This window comes from Diabrotica virgifera, chromosome 10, assembly GCF_917563875.1.
Source record: "Diabrotica virgifera virgifera chromosome 10, PGI_DIABVI_V3a".
NCBI lineage: Eukaryota > Metazoa > Arthropoda > Insecta > Coleoptera > Chrysomelidae > Diabrotica > Diabrotica virgifera.
Window position 1 is genome coordinate 34487089 of NC_065452.1, and position 26356 is coordinate 34513444.

At 35.4% G+C, this 26356-nt stretch overlaps 1 protein-coding gene across 1 annotated transcript in view; it reads left to right on the plus strand.

Annotated features, from left to right (window-relative positions):
• Window positions 1-26356, plus strand: part of LOC126878470 (ionotropic receptor 21a) — a 174643-nt gene that overhangs the window by 3355 nt on the left and 144932 nt on the right. Inside the window, exons 2-4 of the mRNA XM_050641214.1 lie at window positions 2212-2408; window positions 11092-11217; window positions 19797-19958. Of these exons, the coding sequence (XP_050497171.1) occupies window positions 2212-2408; window positions 11092-11217; window positions 19797-19958 (485 nt within the window). The remainder of the gene's footprint in view (window positions 1-2211; window positions 2409-11091; window positions 11218-19796; window positions 19959-26356) is intronic.

Consider the following 26356-nt stretch of genomic DNA (forward strand, 5'->3'; position numbering starts at 1 on the left):
CGGGGGTCGGTTCTGATGGCATATTCATATTCAGCGACTCCACAAACCTCCAAGTAAACTGATTGCATCAATTTAGGGCCGTTGGCCCTCGAACCTCCAGGTGACGTGCCCTAGCAGTGACCTTGGGTACCAGGTGCACCGAGGGTAGGTTCTGATAGCGTAGTCATGTTCAGCGACCTCAAAAACCACGCGAGTAACAAAACTTGGCCCTTAATATGCTTATTTTTGACATGTTTATGCACTTTGTAATGTATGTTAAGAACTTTAAAAAGCAATTATTAATTAGGCATTTCCACCCATTTTTCTATTGTAGCCTTTTTCCTGATATCATCCTAAACACAATGCAAAACTAGCAAGTCTCTAGGTGGTGTATTTAAAAATCGATTTATTCCGGTGTTTTTAGTGCTAAATGCACTGGTCTAAATGAATAGTCGCAGTAAATGCCAATTATTTATACATTTTGTTTGACCGCCTCTGCAAGTATAGACAAGTATGTACTTCGAAAGTGTGCGAATAATCGTGATCCCTTTGACTCGGGTCATTTTTACCGACAACAGTTGGAAGACGAACGAGTGGCAACGAGTGACAAATAATCGTACGAGTAACCCACTCACACGACATGGCAAGTATACGCAAGTGACGATTATTCGCCAAGTACACGAGTCGTTTGAGTCCGGCTTAACAAACTTGCGTTTCGCAGACGATGTAGTTCTACTTTATATTGGCAGATAATTTAAAGGATATTAGAATAATGTTGCAAGACCTTCAAGAAGTGTGCTCTCAGGTTGGGTTAAAAATTAACATATCTAAGACAAAGCTAATGACAAGCCTGGTTACCAGTGAAAACATTGTCATTAACGACTGCGAAATTGAGTTTGCGGAAAAGTACAAATATCTTGGTCATGAAATACGAATCACGAGAGACAATCAAAGATGCGAATTGAAACGAAGAATTATCCTCTTCGGGGCCCCACATGGTACACTCAGAGACGTATTCAAAAGTGATCTTCCAATCTGCTTGAAACGGAAAGTCTATAACCAATGCGTTTTACCGGTTATGACCTATGGTGCTGAAACTCTAACATTAACAACACCATCTGCTAAGAAGCTAAAAATTGCTCAACGTAAGATGGAAATGTCGATGATTGGTCTGTCATTGCGAGAAAATTTAACAAACGAAGAACTACGATAGAGAACAGTAGTCACAGATGTTATATATCAGGTGGCTAAACTTAAATGGAACCGAGCCGGTCATGTGGCCCATCTGATAGATGGGAGATGGACAAAGAGGTTGCTCGAGTGTAGACCAAGAGCCGATAAAAGAAGTAGAGGACGACCACCGAGTCGATGGACGAACGATATAAAAAGAATGACCACTAATTGGATTCTAAGTGCCCAGGACAGAAGCGGAAGACAGTGGACGGAAATAGAGGAGGCCTATATCCAGCAGTTGTAACGATATGATACCTCGCCAAGCGATGAGCTGCTCTACCAGAGACGACCGGAGGAGTGTCAGCGTTGGCGCATAGCACCGCTGGGGGAAACCGAAGGAGAGGGCATCGAGAGCATATTTAAGGCGAGCTAGGAGAATGAGAAAAAAAGAAATTTGAGAGAGTGGTTCGGTTGCAGCTCATTAGAATTATTCAGAGTGCGGCCAATAAAATTAAAATAGCGATGATGATTTCCAACCTCCGATAGGGGAAGGAACCTGAAGAAGAAGGAGAATGAGAAAATCAGTCGTGGCTAGCGTGTTGAACTAGCCATGGCTCGACAGCTGTTGCTAGCGAGTTGAACTAGCAATAAGCTCGATGGGCAAAAGATGCACCGTATGTGAAGTGGAACTATGCCTAGGCGGACGCCACAGTAGTGACGTGGAGTCATGCCATGACCGTTATCGCAGTTTTAAGAGCATGTGTCTAAAATAAGATAAGTTAATGTGGTCTCCAACATCATTCGAAGATAGGCATCTTTAGGATTAGAAGAAAACAGTTGTTGAAAAATATCATGAAGACATGTCCTGTTAAAAGTCGTATACTATATCTTAGTTTTACACTTTCTCTCTGTGTTTTAGTATCAAGTTTTATTAATTTATGAGAGTTCTATAAAGTAGAGGTTTTTTGAAATTGATGTATTAACACCCTATATATTTTTATCTTTAGAAAGTTTTGTTATTTTTGTCAATTGTTTGTTAACTTAATTTCTTTTCAACAGGAAGCTCCGTATATCTTATATACGCATAAGCTTTACATAGATGCCCTTGGTTCCAGCAAACCTGTAGTCTTGTCAAGTTTTCAGGACGGAAATTTAACAAGAAAAGTGGATTTGTTTCCTAAAAAGTTCAGCGATGGATTTTCAGGACATAGATTCATTGTAGCAATGTCTAACCAACCCCCTTTTGTAATTTTCAAGTAAGTTTTAAAACAGAACGTTAATATTTTATTTTTAAATAAACAAGTTCCACACTCTTCCCACACTTCAAAATCCACGTCATTTTATACTACTATACACATTAAGGGTCTACTGAGGGTTTTCGGTTTTCAGAGGTCGGTTCTGATGGCATATTCGTGTTCAGCAACCTCCATAACCCCACCATCAATCTATATGTATCAATTTAGTGTCAGAAAGCCTTGAAATTCCATCAGAAGACGTGGATATCAGTCACCCTGGACACTAGCTGCTCCGAGGGTTGGTTCTGATGTCATATTCCTGTTCAGCAACCCAAAAACACTCGAAACTCCTGATGATGACGTGCCTCAGCAGTGACCTTGGACACCAGGTGCTCCGAGGGTGAGTCCTGATTACTTATTCTTGTTCAGCGATCCCATAAACCACCGAGTAATTTGATAACATCAATCGAGTGCTGAAAACCCTCAAAACTCAGGATGATGTGCCTTAACAGTAACCCTGGGCACCACGTACTTCGGGGTATGTGTATTGATTGCGTGTTCGTGTTCAGCGACTCCAGAATCTCCAAGTAATCTACTACTACTAAAACTATCGGTTTACAGCGCCCTCCGACGCCTTCCGACTCCTAACCGCCATTCTTCTCCTCCTTAGTCAAAGACCTGGAGGGATTTCTCTTTCGTCTGCTTCTTTTTGAATTCCATCTATCCAGCTTCTTCTCGGCCTTCCTATTTTCCTTCTCCCTTGTGGTGTTCTCAAAATCTGTTTAGGGATCCTGTCAGTGCCGGATTTACCACTAGGCCGACTAGGCCGCGGCCTAAGTCCGCGGCCGAAACCGAAAGTCCCTTAGAATAAATAAAGAGTTTCTTTTGAACGAGATAGTTTAAATTAAAAATTACACTACATTTTCTCTTAGTTTTTCACCCCTGTAACTTACTAAAATAAACATTACATAAGTTTTCAGGGACTTTCAGCTCTCGGTAAGAACGAAATCTTTCATTCTGCGTTTAAATTTTTCAAAAATACTTATTAGTTTTCTCAATATTTGAAAAAAATAAATCCCATTTAAATAGCATTAGAGCCGAAACTACATACCCATCCCCTTAACGATTTGATTAAAGATTTTGCAGCAAAAAAGCTAGAAAAGTGAGTGATGGAGTGGCGTGAGTGTCAATGTTAATCACTATATCCAATTTTATTATCCAAATTAAGAACATGACATTGACGTTTTTCAGTATAAGAGAATAATGTGACAATTTAACGATGTAGAAGTTGATTTGTGGTATTCTTAATATTTTTATTTTTCAGTACCGTAGCCTATTACTGTTATACAGTTCATATTATTGTGCTTGTTCTTTTACTTATAATGTCTTTTCAACTCGGCTTTTTTTAGTCTTTTGCTGTCACCTGTATCTACTTTTCCCCCGGATGAAACAAATGCTATTTAATTTTAACAATTAAGGGCAGAGGCGCAAAATGTCGCCTGTCAAAATGTTCAATGTGATTATTTACCAATGTACTTTTTGTAGTACCAATGTTGTACCAATTTTAACCTTTGTCGAGCGGTATAATTTTACACCGATAACAGACGGCATAGGTACAATAATCCTACCTGTTATACATTTTCTTAAAAACCCTTAATCTAAAGGGAAATATTTGTTCGGTTTAAGATAATATTATTTACTACTAGCATAACCGGTAAAAATTTTTTTACTAGTGCAATAAATAAATAATAATATTTGGTAATTTGTTCTTGTACGGATTTACAAACAAAGATTAGAAGCCGCTACGTAAATTATTGAAATTACTGTAACAATAAATCCGGAAATAGTGGTCGTAAACAAATTCTAGGAAGAGTAGCAGTGTATTGTATTTCAATTGGAAGATTTCATTCACATTAAGTTCTTTGGTGCTTGCCAATACGTGTATACCTGGAAATTATCATGAGTTATAATGATTCTACATTTAGTTTGCCGACATGCCGACAAAAGAGGTATACATAGAATCAGCAAAGAAAACTTGCATGAGATGTGGAATATGGAGTCTCTGCCACTATATGTGCAGCAATGTCTCGTGAGTGTTTTAAGACCATGCTAAAATTTATAAGATTTGACAACAAAAATACCCACCAATAACGCAAAACAGCCGATAAGGCTGCACTCATAGAAGATATCTGGACAATGCTGAATAAAACTCTGCAACAAGTCTACAAACCATCCCAATGCATAACCATAGATGAACAATAATTGTTTCTATTTAGAGGCCGCACAAAATTTACACAATATATATCTTCTTAACGTTGGCAAACGAACAGTTTTGAATCTGCTCACGTCTTTTAAAAATTCTGGGCGAATTACCACACATAACTTTTTCCAGTTTTGAACTTGCTAAAATCTAGAATTCATGTCCTATGACGTTAGCTGCTCTTTTAGAAAAAAATAAGAGATTTCTACTAACCAATATGAAAGTAAGTTAGAAAAGAGTATACATATCTTTTCCACAAATCTTGCATACAATCATGATGCTATTGTATGATCTCATTTTCTAAAGAAAAACAAAGCAGTAGTGTTACTCTCGTCCATGCATATAACAGGACAAGTAGCCGGAAATGATTGAGTATTAGAGTAAAATTAAAGGGTGATACCATGGATACAATTCTGGGTGAGTATAAAATCACACGTCTAATATTGCTTTGGCTCTTAACCTTTTTTTATAATATGATTGACGTCACTGGTTTAGCATCCTACATTATATCGAGATCACAATCCATTACAAAAAAAAGGACCAACGCAAGAAATTTTTGAAGGATCTTTCTAAAGATCTTTGTCTTGCTGTAGATACTCCTACTCAAATATCTCACAGCAATCGTGAATCTACTCCAGTAACCGGAAGTTGCCATGTTTGTCAAAACGAAAGGAAAAACAACCTAAAACGAGAAAGAGTTGTGTAGTATGTTTTCTACATTTATGTGACGACAATTCTTTTTCCGACATCAATGTATTGCGAAAATCAGCACTACCATTCATTTTTGTATATTGATTCAAATAAACTATCACGTAACATATATATTGATTTTTTATAATACTTATAAAAAAAATACAAGGTACAAATGTACCTATGCCGTCGTTTATGGGGGTAGGAAAAATTTAAGTCCCCTGCTGAGAATTGAATAAAAATTTGTTTGTTATATTTGGCTCACATAATCAACCGGATAAATGTAGAGATGTCACAAAATTTCAAGTCTCTATCTCGTTAACACAAAAAGTTATCACAATTTGAAAACTCAAAAGTTACAATTGTACCTATGCCGCTCGACGAAGGTTAAAAAGTAAAATTAAAATAAACGTTATGTATTAATATTATGTGCTTTATGCTTTAATTATATAATCGTGAAGTTATCGGGGGCCGCTCGGGGTAATTTGGCCTAGGGCCGCAAGTACCCTAAATCCGGCACTGGATCCTGTAATCTGGCATTCTCTGTACATGGTCGTAACATATTAGTTATTTTGTTTTTATGTCATCAATTATTGTATGTGTGACACCAATCAATTCTCGTATTCTCTCATTTGGTATCCGATCTCTTCTTGATTTACCTGCTGCTCTTCTCCAGAAGTCCATTTCTGTTACTAGTAACATTTACTCTGTTCTTTTTTTCACTAGCCAAACTTCACTGCCGTATGTGATTATACTTTTAAGTATGGTATTGTATATGATCTGTTTGTTCGCTTTAGATATTGTTTGGTCCCACAGAATGCCGTTTATCATGGATATGGCTTTTCTACCATCTATGTTTCTGTCTTTTATAACAGCATCGAGTGTTCCACACTGGCGAAGCGTCCATGTAACCACTGTTACCATTGGTAACAGTTAAAAATCTTGCAAATAAATATTTTATGACGATGAATAATGCTATTTACCAATATTTCTACCAATAGAAATATATTATTATATTATGTGGTAATAGTACCTAACTCAGTAAATAGCCAACTACTCGTAGACCAGTGGCGGCTCGTACCACTTTAAGAAGGTAGTGCCACAACTCGGGCAGCCGCCAAAATTTTTAGTGACGGATTCACGATATTGTCAAAAAAAGGTATACTGACAACAAAAACTAAAAAAAATATGCGCAGATACTTTTATCTATATCTTTTAATTTATTGATCTGAGGTGCCAAGAAATTGTCCAACATTGATCAAAACAGTTCCGTAAATTAATTAATAATAAAAACCTCTTAACCTACCACCAGCATTTACTGCTGATAGTGCTTGAAAATTGTTATTACGATTTAGTCTCTATTTACCAATTTATAAAAATAATACTATTTCATTATTCACACACATGCACAAATTTTTGTAATGTCACTTTTAAAGTTTACGATATATGAAGTTCATTCTTCTATTTTTTGGTTGCAAAGTTTTCAATGACTTTATAGTTAAAATTATCAATACAATTTACAAAATGCTTTTCTGCAGATAGCATACCTAAAGCACTAGGTTTCGATGTAAACATCGAAAAACAGCGTTCTGCTTCAGATGTTGATATAGGAATGGTAACTAAAATACTTAAAAGTTTAATAGTTTCTTCAAATGTGCTTTTTAAACCTTCCCTCTACAATAAAACCGATAGCGAAACAGCCCCAGAGGTAGTACTTAATTCGTCTCGCTAATACAGTACCTACTTCTAATTCAGTTTTAAACCGAGTTTTGCTTAAAAATTAAAATTGTCTCCATGGTTCATTAAGAAATGATTCGGAGAACTGATGCTTATAAGCAGAAAACTCCTCGGACATAAATAAATTAGAAGCAACTAAATGTCCGGAGAAGGTAGACTTTTGAAAGATCTGGTACTTTGAATAGTATGAACCATTAAGTATTTGTCTAATTCGGCACTAAAATTGACCAGCTCCTTAAATATACCTCTATTTTCTGAATTTTCTTTTTCGTCGTGACCTCTTAAAGCTAACTCGAAAGCTCCACAACACCTTATAACATTTGTAGTTTTTTTTTTTTAAATACTAATCTTTATTGTCAATTAATAAATTAAACTTAATAAATAATCAAAATATTATCAAATACCCACGATCATGATGCACTAAAAGTTTAATTATAAATACAAAAACTTTTTAACAGAAAATATACATAATAAAAGCGACAAACCAGCACGTAAAGAAACTCAAAATAAATAGACCTGGCTTCATACCCTCGTGCCTGGCACAGAGATTCTAATGTTAAGGTATACTAATAGTCCAATATAGCTCTTTCTCTGTCACTTACATATAATGCTCGTAAAATCTTTCTCTCTTTGCTCGTGCCAGTACTGACTTCGGCGCGAAGGAGATTCTCCTGTCGAATACTCTCCGCTGTCGGCAGGGATTGTATTGCGCCCATAGTTGCCATATTTTATATAATTTATGAAGATCAAAAGAAATACACACAAAAAAATTAATAGGAAATAAAAAGTTTTGAAGATAAAAAATATGTTTATGGATAGTTAGCAAGGTAGTGCCATGGCTCTATGGCACTACCTCACGGGCCGCCACTGTCGTAGACACGAAAATATTGGCGAGTTTATATGACTCAGCTGCACTTTATTATACTGTTACCAGACTCATTTCTGGTTACAATGGTTATATACCCACGCTGGCGCTCGGGACCGGCTAGTGACTGAAAATTTTGAAGAAGCGACGGCATAAGCGCGCTGTGTATCAGTAGCGCTGTTACCACATTTAAAATTGGTGACAGTACCTATAAAAAGTGTGCGTGCAGTTAACCATGGATGAGTGTCGCTTCTTAATCGATCAACTACTTGAAAAGTAATTCTCCTTGTATAATTTTGAAGAACAAAATGAGATTAAAACTGAAAGACCTATTTTAAACAATTTAAAAAGGAATCAACAAAAGTAGTTCGATATTTTAAATTTAGTTGCTACAGTGAAAATCCTTGGTTATATTATGGTTGCAAGAAAAATATACTGTATTGTTGGCAATGTCTTCTGGTTTCTACAGAAAAATGGGTGGACCAGGTTCACGATTTAAATAGTGTTAAATTTTTAAAAAGGAGACATGAAATTTCTCCGTTACCTACATGTAAGATGTATACCCAAGTTGATTCAGTTTGGCAAAACAAAAATCAAAAGTTCTCTTAACCAAGCTTTTAAAGCAAATATTGCTAAACATAATGAGTTTGTTAAAAAAATAGATAGGTATATCCTTAGCACACTTATAATAGATACTGTATGTTTTTGGGCCAAACAAGAACTAGCGTTTCGTGGTCATTTTGAGTGCGACGACTCTGACAATCGAGGCAATTACAAGGAATTGTTAACATTAATTGAAAAAAAAATTTGTCAACATCTAGAAACATCTGTTTTTGCGAGAGTTTCAAGTGATATACAAAATGATATTATTGAAGCTACACTCACCACTCACCGGCACAAAATTCCGCCACCCAAAATTTTTTATTAAGTTTGACAATATATAACTTTATTATTTGTGCTCCGATTTTCAAGATTCTTGCACCAGTTTGTAGGTACATGTATTCATATTGTTTGGTATTATTCCGGTAACAAAAAATTTTGCTTGCAAGTCATTGTACAGGGGTGAAAGAAGCGTTGTATTTTCTCCTAATTTTAAAAAATTCTGTGGAAAAATGGAATACCTGATTTTGTTTTATAATCCTGTCATATTTCCCCGGAGGCATCACCAACATTTTGTTTTTTGAATTATCCGAATATCTTTTTTCTTGTAAGAGCTGTACCATTTTTTGTAAATAAAAACACTGATTGACTCATACAATTGAGGTTGGATTGATAAGATTAGAATGGCCCGCATGCAGCCCAGATCTCAATCATATTGAGCATTTATGGGATGAATAAAAAAAGCTATTTGCCGTCATCCTAGGCCTCGGGCTATTCCCCAGGCAAGAAAAACAAATCTTTATTAGATGCTAAACATATTGCGAGCAGTCGTTGTTGCAAGAGGTGGACATAACCGCTATTGAATTGTTTTTTTTTTTTGTTGTTAAGTTTGTTTTGTTTTGTTAATTTTAGTGCGTTTGATATTTTTAATTAGATAAGCCTTCAAAGCAGTGTTTTTAATTACAGCTCTTACAAGAAAAGAGATATTCAGATAATTCAAAAAACAAGACCTTAGTGATACCTCCAGGATGATACAAAAGGAGTATGAAACAAAATCAGCCCTCGAATTTTTCCACAGAATTTTTTAAAGTTAGGAGAAAAAACAACGCTTACATTCACTCCCGTATAATGCCATCTAAGCAAAAATTTTTTGTTACCGGAATAATAGCAATTGACATCAATACATGTATACCTCGTCCAATTTACTTACCGTTGCACGTCATCCGCGCCATAGCCTGTGACACGATACCAACACGAAATATCTAGGCGGTAGGTGTGTTCCCCTTTAGAATCATTTTGATTCTAAAAAAGAACACACCCACCGCCTAAATATTTCGTGTTGGTATCGTGTCACAGGCTATGGCGCGGATGACGTGCAACGGTAAGTAAATTGGACGAGGTATACCTACAAACTCGTGCAAGAATCTTGAAAATGGAAGTACAAATAATAAAGTTATAGATTGTCAAACTTAATCAAAAATTTTGGGTGGCGGAATTTTGTGCCGGTGAGTGTATATATACACTTAGCAATACCTTCATTTTTTTAAATAAGATTTTTTGCATTTGGTTTTGTTAACACTTCAGAAAAAGTCACGCGTCGCCACTGGTGTTCCATCTGGATTTCTTTTCCTGCCCAGGTACTTGTATTCATTACAGTGTTTAATTTCTACTCCATCGTCTTATGTAATGGACTACTTTGTCCTTCCAATACACATGACTTCAGTTTTCTTAATGTTGACTTCGAGAACCCATTTGTTATATTATTCTATTAGCTTCCGTGTCATGTAACTCAAGTCGTCATGATCCTGAGCAATCATAATTTGGTCATCAGCGAAACATAAAGTGTGTAGTGTTTTCTCGTCATTGAGAGGGATTTCCATGCCATTATATGTTCTTTTCCACAGTTTCAGTGCTTGTTCCAGATAAATTTTGAAAACGGTAGGCGAAGCAATCTTTTAGGATTTTAAGTAGTATTAGTAGGGTATCCAAGTAATATATTTGCATCAATTGAGTGCTGAAAACCCTCGAAACTAGGGATGACGTGCATTAGCAGTAACCCAGGGCACGAGGTGCTTCGGAGGTGTTGGTTTTTATTGCGTATTCGTGTTCAGTGACTCCAAAAACCCCCTGACTCACAAAATCTGCCACTTAATATACTAATTGTGATATGTTTATGCACTTTTGGATGCATGTTATGCACTTTAAAATGCAGTTATGCATTTCCACCCATTTTTCTATTGTAGACTTTTTTCCTGACGTCATCCCTTACACTTAGGCTTAGAATGATTTGTCAGTCTTGGGGTATTTGAATTCGTAAATCTTGCAGGATTGCCATATTGCAGAACACATAAATTAACCCATTCGCGGACACGACTGCAAATGCAGACAGTAATTTCCTTTTGTAAGTGTCTGCATATGCAGTCGTGTCTGCGAATGAGTTAAATTGCCTTTAGTCCTCATAACGCACTAATAGTTAAATTATTCGTAAACTAGTATTTTCAGTTACTTCAATTACAAATAAATCTCATACTATCAATATCGATTTGTTGCAGAGGAGGAAGGAGTAATGAAGGGGAAAAGATCTTTGAGGGAATTGAGGTTAGGTTGGTCAATTTATTGTCCAAGTTTTATAATTTTACTACTGACTATAGAGAGGCAACAGAAGATTCGGACGTGGGGTAAGTATTCTTAATTTTGTCAACTACTTTAGCATAAAGGATAATTACTAAGAAAATAAATATAAAAAGAAAAGGAAGACCAAATAGATTTGGTGTATAGATATCACCGAAAAATAATTCAAAGGTACATATTCAAAGAACTTCAAAGGTAGGCAGGATAGAAAGGTCTGCTAGGCAGTGGCGTAGCTAGCCCCACAGGGGCTCCCTATCAAAGTTTGTCGCGGGACCCTTTTCCACGACTGATAAGGGATAGTGCTAAAAAAATGTTTAACAAAAGCAGCAAAAACGCTTGTATAGAATAGAATAGAATAGAAATAAATGTACTTTATTGTCACTGGAAATTTTACAATTTTATGGACAAAGCTTACAAAGAGCAAGAAAAAACAACAACAAATACAGTTTACTGAAATTACATAAATCGTCAATATTAAAAAATAAAAGATAATAAACTTAAACAAAAACAATATATTGCAAAATTTAAATAAATTGCAAATTGCATAATACAACCTTAGTAACCATAATACAACCGAGGAACTAGAGATTGCAATTGCTGGATCCAGCATCCAGCAATCCACCTGGATCCAGCGCTTTCTTTACACGCTGGCGCTAGCAGTAGATCAGTATGCTAGAAAGTTTCTACAGCCTAAAAATTTGCATCGATATAGCGTTGATAAATATTGATTTTGCGATAAAATTCTTTGCTCAATAATCAATGAGTTGATCGCCACTCTTTAACCGGTGAAACTGGCTGTAGAAGCTCTTTGCAGAAGAGAGTCCATTTTGATAAAAGCCGGCACAACCATGAAATTTGTCCTAGACAAACTAAATAGCCAGGGCTCTAGCCTTAGTGCCGATCTATCGGAAACATTACGCAACAGAATCGCGGAACGGAGCCTCTCTGAAATCACAGGTACCTACAAAATCCAAAAAAGTATGACGAAGGACTAAACAATCCTGGTTATTTCCCCATGCTGAAAAAGAATGCAATGCTACAAGAGATGAAAATTTTTTTGAATCGTATAAATAAACAAGTTATTGTAGAACCAGGGGAAGAGGACATAATGAAAGAAGATGGACCAACTAATCAAGAGCCCGTAAATTTTACTTTGGAACAAGAACTTGAGATTGAATTGAAACGAGAAAGAGAAAACTTTTATAACCAAAAAAAACTGATTCTCAAAAAGATTACGAAAAGATTTTGGAAAAGGAAATGGTCGTTTATGAGACCGAAGGAGTGAAAGGCGATCATTGTCCATGGTCTATCTCTATTTGATGACCTTAAAACCGACCAGCATAGAGGCCGAAAATGCTTTTTCCGCAACCAGCTCTATGTGCAGTTCTGTGCGAAGTAGGTTAGGCGATAAGACGATAGATAAAATATGTTTTTTAGGTCTCACTTCCAAAAAACTAAATAATTCTTGTTTCTGTTGTTTAAAAATTTAGAATACAGACAAAAAAACATTAAAATGGTGATTTTATTTGGATTCCACATTTTGCTGGATCCAGCTGGATTTAAGCTAATCTTACAAAAATCCAGCTGGATTGAAAATGCTGCTGTATTGCAATCCCTACCAGGAACTAATAAGTTCTCCGTATCACACCCAAATATAGATAAAATACTTTCATTACCTACTTGTACATAAGGGTAACTGTACTTTCTTAGTTATTCATAGAAACTCTTCTACAGAATAATAATATGGTCTTTCAGATCGATAGGCTTTTGTCATTTTATATTTTATATATGATGGCTACTTTTAAATGATGTTACTACAAATTTTGATGTTATTGTTTTAACTGAAACATGGAAAATTAATGATATTAATTTATTTAACATACCAGGGTATAACGTAATATATAATAAAGGGGACTTAAATCAAAATGACGGAGTCGTGGCTTACATAAATTGTAAATATTCTATCAAATATGATATCGTAAAACTAGGACCAACAAACATTTTAAAAATAAAATTAATTATTGATAATAGCAATACAATTATGGTTCTTGCTTTTTATAGATCACCCTCTAAGGAAAATTATAACCCGAGTATTTCTGAATTTATTAATAATTTACAACATTTCTTACACAATAATACTATTAACTCTGAAAGTTACTGCCTTTTTGTTGGAGATATCAATATTGATCTATTAGATTTAAATAATGATACCATAGAATATATAAGTACCCTAAACGAGTACGGATTTATATCCACCATAAATAACCCAACTCGAATAAAAACTTGCTTAGATCATATATTTATAAAATCAAAAATAATGGTTTAGATAATATTATTCCTCTAGTAATAGAAACTGATATAACAGATCACTTTGCAATAGCATTACAAATAGTCTTCAATAAAAAAATTAATAAAAAAAAACAATATTATACTAAAGGCATCAACTACAAGAAACTTGTGGATGATATATCTAAACAAACATGGGACTGTATTCTGAAATACAACAATCCAGATTTAGCAACAGATCAATTAATAACAATTATACAACAAAATATTGCCAAATGTACTTATTATAAAACAAGAAATAGAAAAAACACAAAAATTACACCATGGATTACACAAGCTCTAGTAAAATCCACTAGTGAAAAAGACAGACTATATCGACTAACAAGGCTTCATCCAAATGATCACGATTTATTACAAAAATATAAAACATATAGAAATAAACTGCATTCACTTATCGACAAAACAAAACGGAATTTTTATAAAAATAAGATCCTAGAAAGTTCAAATAACAATAAAGAATTATGGAGTGTAGTGCAAGATTTAAGTGGACCAAAAAAAGGAAAAGTACCTATTGAGAGTCTTAAAAACCAAATGGGAGATATGTTGACTGAGCCCTCTGATATTGCAAATGAATTTAATAAGACATTTTCAGAGATGGGCAAAACTTTGGCTGAAAAAATTAGTACTAATCCCCGCCAGGTATATGAAAATACCGTCCTAACAAACTCAATGATTTTATTACCTACAAATACATTTGAAATAGAAACAATAATAAATGAACTGAAGTGTAAAAAGGCAACTGGTATTGACGACATTAATGCAGAATATTTGAAAACAATTTCGCCATACATACTCGAGCCATTGGTTCATATTATCAATATATGTATAGAAAAAGGAATATGGCCTAAAGCCTTCAAAACAACAGTAGTCATACCAATATACAAAAATGAAGACAAAACTCTTGCTGCAAACTATCGACATATATCTCTTATTCCGCATATTTCTAAAATATTTGAATTATTATTGAAAAATAGGCTTACAGCATATATCAAAAAATATAATTTAATTTCCCCTCACCAATTTGGTTTTAAGCAAAATACTTCCACCCAAGATGCCATTTTGAATTTAACATCCAAAGCATATGAAGCACTTAACAAAAATAAAGTTTGCTTATGCGTATTTCTTGATTTGGCCAAAGCTTTTGACACTGTTAGTCACAATAACCTCTTACAAACCTTAGAGAAAATTGGTATGAGACAACTTTTTACAATTATTTAGAAGTTACCTCTCTGAGAGACAACAGGTAGTAAGGGTCTCCGAAGTAATAAGCGGACAAAGAGGTATAACATATGGAGTGCCACAGGGAACAGTATTAGGTCCTGTCCTGTTTAATCTATATATAAATGGATTATTTTCATTACAGAGTACAGGGCATATAATTGGGTTTGCTGATGATACTGCTATTATTTATGATGCTGAGAATTGGTATGAATTAAAAACAAAAGCAGAGTGTGATCTACAACTAATAAAAGAATGGTTTGACTAGAAAATACTAACAATCAATTTTAAGAAAACTGTTTATCTACCAATATTTAACTCTAACTTGACTACTGATCTTTTCAAACCCCTTCAAATATCACATAATAAACAAAATTTTTATATTAAACCCGTAACAAATGTTAAATATCTAGGAGTTTTTATAGATACACATCTAAAATGGGACTTTCACATTAAATATATCATTAAAAAGCTACAGTTTATCCTGTATAAGTTTAAACATCTTAAAAAACGCATACCTAATATATACCTTCGCACACTATATTACGGACTAGTAGAAAGTCATCTCCGTTATGGTATACTGGCTTGGGGAAGCGCCCTGAAAACACACATTCTCCCACTGGAAATCATATAAAGAAGATTTCTGAAAATTATTATATCTAAACCATACACCTACTCTACAGATAGATTATATAAGGATAGTAATATATTTGACTTGAAACAGTTATACTTTCTTTGTGTGTCTTTAAAATATCACACCATGAAAACAGACAACAATTTACCATCACATGAGCATGATACAAGAGGCAAACACCAAACACCTCTATATGATTCCGAAAATGACAAAGTCCTTCTGTCAAAGAAGTTTTCTATTTCTAGCCCCAAAAATATATAATCATATCCCCAGTGATATCAAAATTCACTACCAATTTCTATACCTATATTTCAAATTTTATATTGTTTTAAACTGATTTATTTTGCTTATTATTTTTATCATATTTAATAAAACATGCGTATATACACCATTCTTCAAAAATATTACTAACTAATTCAGCCATACATAATTGTTTTAAAAAAATTAATTATTCGTGCTTTATTGTTAAACTAAGTATTTATTTTATTGTTTTCATTATGTTATTTATTCTACGTATTATCCATATTTACTAAAACATAACTGTGTATTTACAATAATTTAAAAAAACGTTCCTATCTATTTATTGTATTATATTATATTGTATTATGTTGCTATTTATGTTATTTATATTATTTACGTTAGTATGTTATTATTTATTATTTTATATCCTATTTACCGAAACAGGTGTATCCACACCTCTCGGAGACCTTCGGGTTAATTTATTCACTTTATATGTAAATACTTAAAAATATTGTACCTAAAATTGTTGAATAAATTATTATTATTATTATTATTATTTTACGGAACTTGCGACAAGATGTTGCAGTATAACTCAGTGGACGGGATCGGTAAAGAGACATCAAGGGTTGAATTTCTGGTGGAGTAGTCATGATTAGGTCTGGAAAGATATGTACCTAGGTTTCTAATTAAGCAAACAGTTTCTAGAATATAGAAGGAAGTGTTAAAATTCCGTGATCTTTGAAGTAGCTTCTGCAATGTATTGTTGTATTGAGCTGCAATAAGGTATCCAAACAGATACCTTATTGCTCTTTTTTGTAATTTAAAAATAATATCGGATTCGGCAGCTGTACTAGAACCCCAAAAAGGAAGACCATATCGAAGATGAGACTCGAACAAAAAAAATATGTTATTTTGGAAGATACTTTAGATAATTCAGATTTCCTTCGAAGCAGATCTTACTGCATAGAAAGCTGAGGCTAGTTTTTTATTTAACAAACCGATAAGAAGGGACCATTAGGTTTGCTGTCTAAAAAAATGCCAAGAAATTTTACAGAATCAACGGTACTAATCTGGATGTTATTAAGAAGCAAGGGTTTGAATAATGCTACTGTCTTATTCACCTCAAAAGAGAGTAAATTAAGGTCGGACCAGGTTTTTATCGTAAGTAGATCAGAAACTATAGCTGCATGAAGAGTTACAATATTTGAGTTGCTCCAAGTGATACTCATATCATCAGCAAAAATAAAAATGTTTCCATCGATTTTTAAATTAGTGATGTCACTTATAAATATATGAAAAAGTAGAGGATCCAATACTGAACCCTGTGGTATCCCACATGCAATATATGTGGGAATCAAGTCAGTATCATTTGCTCTAACCAGTTATTACCTTGAAGAAGAAATACCTCAAATTCCGTAGAAATATATGAGCGCGCTAATAACCGGCAAAATAGCGCAAAAGATGGAAAACATAATACACTGCGTAACAAAAAAAATGAAAGTAGTGTGGGTGAAAATAATCGTTATAAATGTATAAATTAACATTACATTACATAGTTTCTCACCTATAGATGTCTGTGACAGGAGTATTTTATAAAATTCTACTGTCACAGTGACAGTTGTCATACTCCTCTGATACGTCTAAAGGTGGGAAACTATGTAATTTAATGTTAATTTATACGTTTATAACGATCATTTCCATCTCCACTAGTTGTATCTCTTTTTGTTTCGCAATGTATTATGTTTTCCATCTTTTTAGCTATTTTGCCGGTTATTAGCGCGTTCATCACTCTATAAATAAATACAATATAGATAAAGAATAGATTACAGCAAAATATATCCAAACAATACACGCTGTTTCAAAGCGTTTTAAGAATGAAATTGTAGAATATTTTGTTCAATTTCTTTAAATGGAACTTTTGTTTCGACATGCCGCGCCGTGGCCCCTGAATGTTGGGGGTATAATTGATACGGCGGTAGCTACGCCTCTGCAGTGCTAGGCCAATATACATTCGACATATAACATTCGACAGTCAAACGTTCTTAGGCGGTGCGCGGTGGCTCATTTATTTCCATGTATAACAAAATCTGCCGATTGCTCTTACCGAGCCGATCGCTCTATGCCGATTCAGTGCGCGGCCTGCTTAAGAAGAAGGGGTTCTGCCAGAATTGCACGCCTTAGAGGCTCAGAGGTGTAATGGCGTTTAATTCAGTATTCAGAAACTTCTAAAAAATCCTTTTTAAAAAAGATTAAATAAAAGATTTATATTTAATACGATATTGTTTAGGTTACGTAATAATAACATACTATCAAGGTATTATCTTAAATACCATCAAAACAAGAAAATTAGAATATCTCGGACATATTACATGTGGAGAGACATACAACTTGCTCCAATTGATTATGCAGGAAGAAAGGAAGATTCAAGGAAAAATAAGCATTGGAAGATGCAGAATATCGTGGCTGCGCAACCTTAGAGAATGGTACGGATGTACATCAAATGAACTTATCAGAGCAGCCGTCTCTAAAGTCCGAATAGCTATGATGATTGCCGACCTCCGTCGAGGAGATGGCACTTAAAGAAGATGATCAAGGTATTACGTATCTGGGGCACACGCACGTCAGTGACACACTTAATCGTGTCGTCGGTTCAGCAAAGAGTCGTGTTATGATTTCATACTTGCAAACTAAATTAAAAGGGAAATACAAACAAAACACGCATATATCCAAAATAACACGAAATCATTATTTCTAATTTAGTCAGTCAGATCACTTGGAGAGTTTTAACTAAGTTTAGGGTTTGCTACCGTTAAGAATAAAATGTAGTTAGTTAGTTATCAGCCGGGTACAATTTAGAGTATTTATATGGAATAATAAACCAGTGTATTTTTGCTGATAAACCCTCAACTAAGGGTAATCCATCCCAGCAACCACCATAGAGGTCAATAAGCACATAAATTCATTATATACCTTAATAAATATGTCGTCCTCTTCCGATTAGCTACCATCCCATCAACCTCATCACTACACTTTGGGTTTACAGGTCTTACTGGTCTCAGATAGTTTTTGTGTTTTTTGTTTAGGTTATTAACTATATTAGGTGCTCTTAAACAGGGTCGTAACTACCATTGGGGCAACCGGGGTAGTGCCCCGTGGCCCCCGGCCAAGGGTGGCCTCACAGAGGCCTCCTTTTGGTTGGCCGTGCATAGATTTTAACGAGGATAATAAAAATATGTAATTTAAAAGCCAATATCAACGAAATATTTTCAAATGACACAATTTTAAAAAGACAGCAACATGTCTTAATTTTTCACTAGGGAAATTAGTCTTTTCGACTAAAATGCAATTGGAACAGAACAGGGGCCCTGAGGCCTGAGCTAAGCTGAGACCCCCGAGAACTTAACATAAAAATTTAAATTATTAGTTAGGAAATTAGTTATTTCGGCGTAACAAAACCTAAAATGCCATTGGAAGAGGGGACCCGGGCTAAGCTGGGGCCCCCGAGACCTTTCGTAAAGATATAAATTGTTGCTGAGGAAATTAGATATTTTGGCGAAATAAAAATTAAAATTCAACCGGAATAGGGGCCCCAGGTCCCAGCCCAGCTACTTTGTCTTAACCAATTTTCCCAGACAACCATGGAACCACATGGTACCACAGACCACAGTTTGAAAAGAAGGGTAAGATAGAATGAGCAAATTAGGATCAGTCCCACCACTACACTGACCAGCTTCACTGACTGTGTTTGGCTCACATTGCAGTTGCTTAAGGCACCTTATGGTGACTTTACGTTTGCTTGGTAGTTCGCTTGGTTATTCGTTCGCTAAAAAGTAAGACCATTTACATTCGTTGATGATCCGTCCACAATTTCAGATACAGATGAAGATGTATTCATTAGCGCTGCTAATTTTATAATTATTGCAAGACATGCTGAAAAAAAAAGAAAGAAGAGAGTGTGGTGTTCACACAGGAGGGAAAATGCATTTTCAAGGGGTTAAATATCAAACATTTTTCCGGACCCCCCAGATTACGTTTGCCCCGGGGCCCCCAACATCGTAGTTACGGCCCTGCTCTTAAATTTTTTGTTGGTTTTTTGACAATACAGATAAAGGCCAAATAACCATGCTCTTATATTATTGCATTAATATTTTGATTGCACAAAAATAGAAATCCACTATTATGTTTTAGGTCATCAGAAGCAGTAACTAGAACCGTAATGAGGAAGAAGGCAAATATTGGAATAGGCGGAATTTATGTTACTCCAGATAAGATGGACAGAATGGGCTTGACTAGATGGCATTCTCGGGACTGCGCAGCATTTATTTCCCTCGCATCAACAGCTCTACCAAGGTCTAGCTTTTATATCTAAAATTTTATATTAGAAAGTAAGTTAGACAGTTCTGTCTGAGGGATTTATGGTCACGAAAGGATTGAAGCAGGGTTCTGGATTTCGGTTACCCTTTTTTAAATTTATCTGGAACAAGCACTCAAGCTGGGGAAAAGAAAATGCAATGGTATGGGAATCCCTCCCAATGACGAGACAATACTATACACTTTATGTTTCGCTGACCAAATTCTGATTGCTCAGGATCATGATGACTTGAGTTACATGACGCGGAAGCTAATAGAAGAATATAAATGGGGTCTCTAAGTCAACATTAAGAAAACTGAAGCCATGTGTATTGGAGGTACAAAGCAGTCCATTACATTAGACGATGGGGCGATTGGGTAGAAATTAAACACTGTGATGAATACAAGTGCATGAGTATGAAGATAACTCAAGATGACGACTCGATGCTGCTATAAAAGACAGAAACATACAGAGTAGAAAAGCTATATCCATGATGAATGGCATTCTGTGGAACCAAACAATATCTAAAGCGAACAAATAACTCATATAAGTACAATACCGTACTTAAAAGTGTAATCACATATGGCAGGAAAGTTGGGCCACTGAAGCGAAGAACAGAGAAAATGTTACTAGTAACAGAAATTGACTTCTGGAGAAGAGCAGCAGGCAAATCAAGAAGAGATCGGATACCAAGTGAGAGGATACGAGAAATGGGAGTCACAATACAATAATTGATGACATAAAACAAAACAACTAATATGGTACGGCGTTGCGTTGTACACATAATGCCAGATGACAGGATCCTTAAAAAATTTTGGCGACATCACAAGGGAGAAGGAAATGAGGAAGACTGAGAAGAAGCTTGAGGGAGGGAATTGAAAAAGAACTATCGGAAAGGGAAATCCCTCCAGGCCTATGTTAAACAGAGAAGAATGGCGGTTAGGAGTCGGTAGGCGGCGGAGAACGCTGTAAACCGATAGTACCTAGCAGTAGTTAGACAGTTCTAAACTGGTTGTACCAATATTTCACAGCTGAATTTAGACAGATCTTAAACACATTGAAGAACTTTTAGTTTAAAAATGTATAAACATTCTCAATTTCTTTGCAAAACGAAAATGCAGCAGCTGCATAATACTCTGGTTAAAGCGGAGAGTGCAGGAAGAGTCTATACCGGTTTCGGAGATCTTTTTCCCCTCATCAGTAAACCCATATCCTCTTCTCTCCGCTTTAACCGTTTACCATAGCTTAGGACCTTCCCGAATTGCAAAGAAAGAAATGTCACGGATAAACTAGGGCCATCTACCGGAAAACAGTATGTTTTCCAAAGTATGTTTTCCGGTAGATGGCCCTAGTTCATCCGTGACATTTCTTTCTTTGCAATTCGGGAAGGCCCTAAGCTATGGTAAACGGTTAAAGCGGAGAGAAGAGGATATGGGTTTACTGATGAAGGGAAAAAGATCTCCGAAACTGGTATAGACTCTTCCTGCACTCTCCGCTTTAACCAGATTATTATGCAGCTGCTGCATTTTCGTTTTGCAAAGAAATTGAGAATGTTTATACATTTTTAATTCATTTACTCTTTTGAGTATTAAGGAATCTTTCTTGTTGGAGCTTTACCATGCTGAGTAGATAAGTTGTGAATTATTTAAAATTCTCTCATCTTAATTTTCTCGGCACCTGTATGACTTATAAATTGTAAAAGTCTCAGGAGGTGTAACCAAAGAAAGTATTCCACCTGTTGTCAATCTGGTGGTACGGAGGCGATATTTATTGTCGTTTTCTGCGCTGCTTCGATTGATAACTTAGTATGTTTTCCGGTAGATGGCCCTAGTTCATCCGTGACATTTCTTTCTTTGCAATTGGGGAAGGCCCTAAGCTATGGTAAACGGTTAAAGCGGAGAGAAGAGGATATGGGTTTACTGATGAGGGGAAAAAGATTTCCGAAACCGGTATAGACTCTTCCTGCACTCTCCGTTTTAACCAGAGTATTATGCAGCTGCTGCATTTTCGTTTTGCAAAGAAATTGAGAATGTTTATACATTTTTAATTCATTTACTCTTTTGAGTATTAAGGAATCTTTCTTGTTGGAGCTTTACCATGCTGAGTAGATGAGTTGTGAATTATTTAAAATTCTCTCATCTTAATTTTCTCGGCACCTGTATGACTTATAAATTGTAAAAGTCTCAGGAGGTGTAACCAAAGAAAGTATTCCACCTGTTGTCAATCTGGTGGTACGGAGGCGATATTTATTGTCGTTTTCTGCGCTGCTTCGATTGATAACTTAGTATGTTTTCCGGTAGATGGCCCTAGTTCATCCGTGACATTTATTTCTTTGCAATTCGGGAAGGCCCTAAGCTATGGTAAACGGTTAAAGCGGAGAGAAGAGGATATGGGTTTACTGATGAGGGGAAAAAGATCTCCGAAACCGGTATAGACTCTTCCTGCACTCTCCGCTTTAACCAGAGTATTATGCAGCTGCTGCATTTTCGTTTTGCAAAGAAATTGAGAATGTTTATACATTTTTAATTCATTTACTCTTTTGAGTATTAAGGAATCTTTCTTGTTGGAGCTTTACCATGCTGAGTAGATGAGTTGTGAATTATTTAAAATTCTCTCATCTTAATTTTCTCGGCACCTGTATGACTTATAAATTGTAAAAGTCTCAGGAGGTGTAACCAAAGAAAGTATTCCACCTGTTGTCAATCTGGTGGTACGGAGGCGATATTTATTGTCGTTTTCTGCGCTGCTTCGATTGATAACTTAGTATGTTTTCCGGTAGATGGCCCTAGTTCATCCGTGACATTTCTTTCTTTGCAATTCGGGAAGGCCCTAAGCTATGGTAAACGGTTAAAGCGGAGAGAAGAGGATATGGGTTTACTGATGAGGGGAAAAAGATTTCCGAAACCGGTATAGACTCTTCCTGCACTCTCCGCTTTAACCAGAGTATTATGCAGCTGCTGCATTTTCGTTTTGCAAAGAAATTGAGAATGTTTATACATTTTTAATTCATTTACTCTTTTGAGTATTAAGGAATCTTTCTTGTTGGAGCTTTACCATGCTGAGTAGATGAGTTGTGAATTATTTAAAATTCTCTCATCTTAATTTTCTCGGCACCTGTATGACTTATAAATTGTAAAAGTCTCAGGAGGTGTAACCAAAGAAAGTATTCCACCTGTTGTCAATCTGGTGGTACGGAGGCGATATTTATTGTCGTTTTCTGCGCTGCTTCGATTGATAACTTTTAGTTTAATTAAAAGTATCCTGAACATTTGCGTCCTAACTTGTCTTCTTCTTCTTTTTGTGTAGACATTACTGTGCGTTTTTCAATGTGCCTCCAGTAAGTTATTTTTGATCGTCTTATTATTGGAAACCATCTCTCGCAGTCTTTACTTATCCTATTTATCGTCATTCGGTTTATATGATCGTTCCATTCTATTCTTCTTTTTCTTACCCAGTCCTTCATGTTCTCCACCTTGCATCTCTTCGTCGTATATCTGTGCTTCTAGCTTTGCCTCATAGTGTCTTGACATCGATTTTTCATCTTCGCTGTTTCTAGAATTATTTTTGTTCCCTCTGTCGCTCTCTGTGTCGCTGCCTCATATAATTATTGTTATTATTGGTCTGATGACTGTTTTATAAATTTTACCTTTCATTTATTTCCCGATAGTATTATTTCTCCATATTCTTTCCTTCACACATCCTGCGGCTTTGTTTGATCTATTCCCATTATCTTCCACTTCTGTTTCGAGCTTTCCGTAGCTAGATAGTGTCATGCCTAGATATTTAAACGCAGTCTCTTGATACATTATCTGACCCTCCAGTAGTGATGTTGAAAAAGTAACTATTCGTTACAAAGTACTCGTTACTTACGAATTCCGAAAGTAACGATTACTATACAGAGAGGCAAATCGTTACTTTGATTGCTCTGATAACTTCATTACTTCGTACCAATCGTATCAGAGCTAGTAACGAATATTGTATCTACTTTGATTACTTTGATTACTCTGATTACTTCGTTATTTCATACCAATCGTATTTGAGCGAGTAACGACTATTGTATCTACTTTGATTACTTTGATTACTCTGATTACTTCGTACCAATCGTATAAGAGCGAGTAACGACCATTATATCTACTTTGATTACTTTGATTACTCTGATTCCTTCGTACCAATCGTAACAGAGCGAGTAAAGACTATTGTATCTACTTGGATTAGTTTGATTACTCTGATTTCTTCATACTTCGTGAAGGTCGTTATTACATCGGAATACCTATACAAAATACTTACCTACTGAGAAATACGATTCTCGATATGATTACCGGTATTCAAATACAAAAGTAATCATAGTAATCAAATCATTTTTATCTCTTAAACAGATTGGTGAAGGTCGTTGTTATATCGAAATACCTATACAGATCTACCTACTAAGAAATACGATTCTCGATATGATTACCGGTACTCAAATACAAAAGTAACAAATGTAATCATAGTAATCAAATCATTTTTATCCCTTAAACAGATCGGCGAAGGTCGTTGTTATATCGGAATACCTACACAAAACAAAATCCCTACCTACTGAGAAATACGATTCTCGATATGATTACCGGTACTCAAATACAAAAGTAACAAAAATAATAATAGTAACCAAACTAACGAATACTGTAAATGATTACTTTACACAAAATACCTACGTACTGAGGAATACTATTCTCTATATGATTACCGGTACTCAAATACAAAAGTAACAAAAGTAATCATAGTAATCAAAGTAACGAATACTGTAAATGATTACTTCATACAAAAGTAACGATTGGTAACGAATACTCTAAAGTAACTATAATCAACATCACTACCCTCCAGCTCCAATTTACATCAGGAAAAAGGTTCAAAACTTAGTAGGACAAAAACAGAGTATTTGGAAATTCCAATGAAGCTAAAGGAAAAATTCTACAACATAGCAATATTAAAGCTGTGATGTACGAAACTGAATTTTTGGCAATTACAAAGAAAAAGGAACAATGAATGCACGGAAATGAGAATAAATGCTTAGATGGAAGAGTGGAGTGACATAAAAGATACAATTAAGAATGAGTATATTAGAAGTCTAAGGGTGGCACCGATTAACGTCAATATGAGAGAACATAGATTAAGATGCTTTGATCATTATCAACGTTGTGAAGTTAATCACCCAATACGAAGAATTGCTGATCTATGGGTTCTTGAGAGCAGTAGAAGAGAAAGACTAAAGAAGACCGGGGGGGAGACGCTGGGCAGGACATGTCGGGAGGTTGATACGTTGATATTGGTACACTTCCCGTCATAAAAAACTGGTACACTTTTTTCCCAATGTAAACCTGTGTTCAGACTTGACACAATGGTTCGTGAATCAATTCGTTGTTGCCATTACAGATAACGGAATTGCACTAAATCTAAATAAAAAAAATACGTTCAAAAATGTATACAGTTTTTAGATAGGTAGGTATTATTTTTATCATTAACAACAACAAAAATAAGGCACTCGTGGGAGCGCCGACAGAAGTGAAAACTTCTTACGAAGCAAGCCCCTTCGGGTACACACTCTATCCCTCCTCCAACCATTATAACTTCGGTCGAACTTATACGCAATTTAACCTATAGTATATAAATTACTAATATCTGCCGTGTCGATACGGATCGCGAGTTCAATGCTTTTTCCCCATCCAAAGAGAAGTTATATACCTACATTGTATACCCATTGGGTGCATCCTATACTATTTATACAGTGATGAGTGCGCTAATTACAAAATAGCTCAAAAGATAGAAAACATAATACATTGCGAAACAAAAAGAGATGAAACTAGTGGAGGTGGAAATTATCGTTATAAATGTATAAAATAACATTACATTACATAGTTTCCCACCTTTAGACGTATCAGAGGAGTATGACAACTGTCACTGTGACAGTAGAATTTTATAAAATACTCCTGTCACAGACGTCTAATGGTGGGAAGCTATGTAATGTAATGTGAAATAATACGTTTATAACGATAATTTTCACCTCCACTAGTTTCATCTCTTTTTGTTTCGCAATGTATTATGTTTTCCAACTTTTGAGCTATTTTGCCAGTTATTAGCGTGCTCATCACTGTATATACATACACATAATACATAAACGTACAGAATTTATTTCGGCAAAGCGATGATGGTTACGAATTCAATGCTTTTTCCCCATCCAGAAAGTGTACAAAATCGCTACAGAAGTTTTCACTTCAAAAATACTTTAAACTCTAATCACTTAATCAGTAGGGACCGTGTGGCCCCTTATGCGCTTGCTTCGCAAGCTCCTTCGGGTACACACTCTGTCCCTCCTCCAACCATTATAACTTCGTTTGAACTTATACATACGCAATTCAACCTA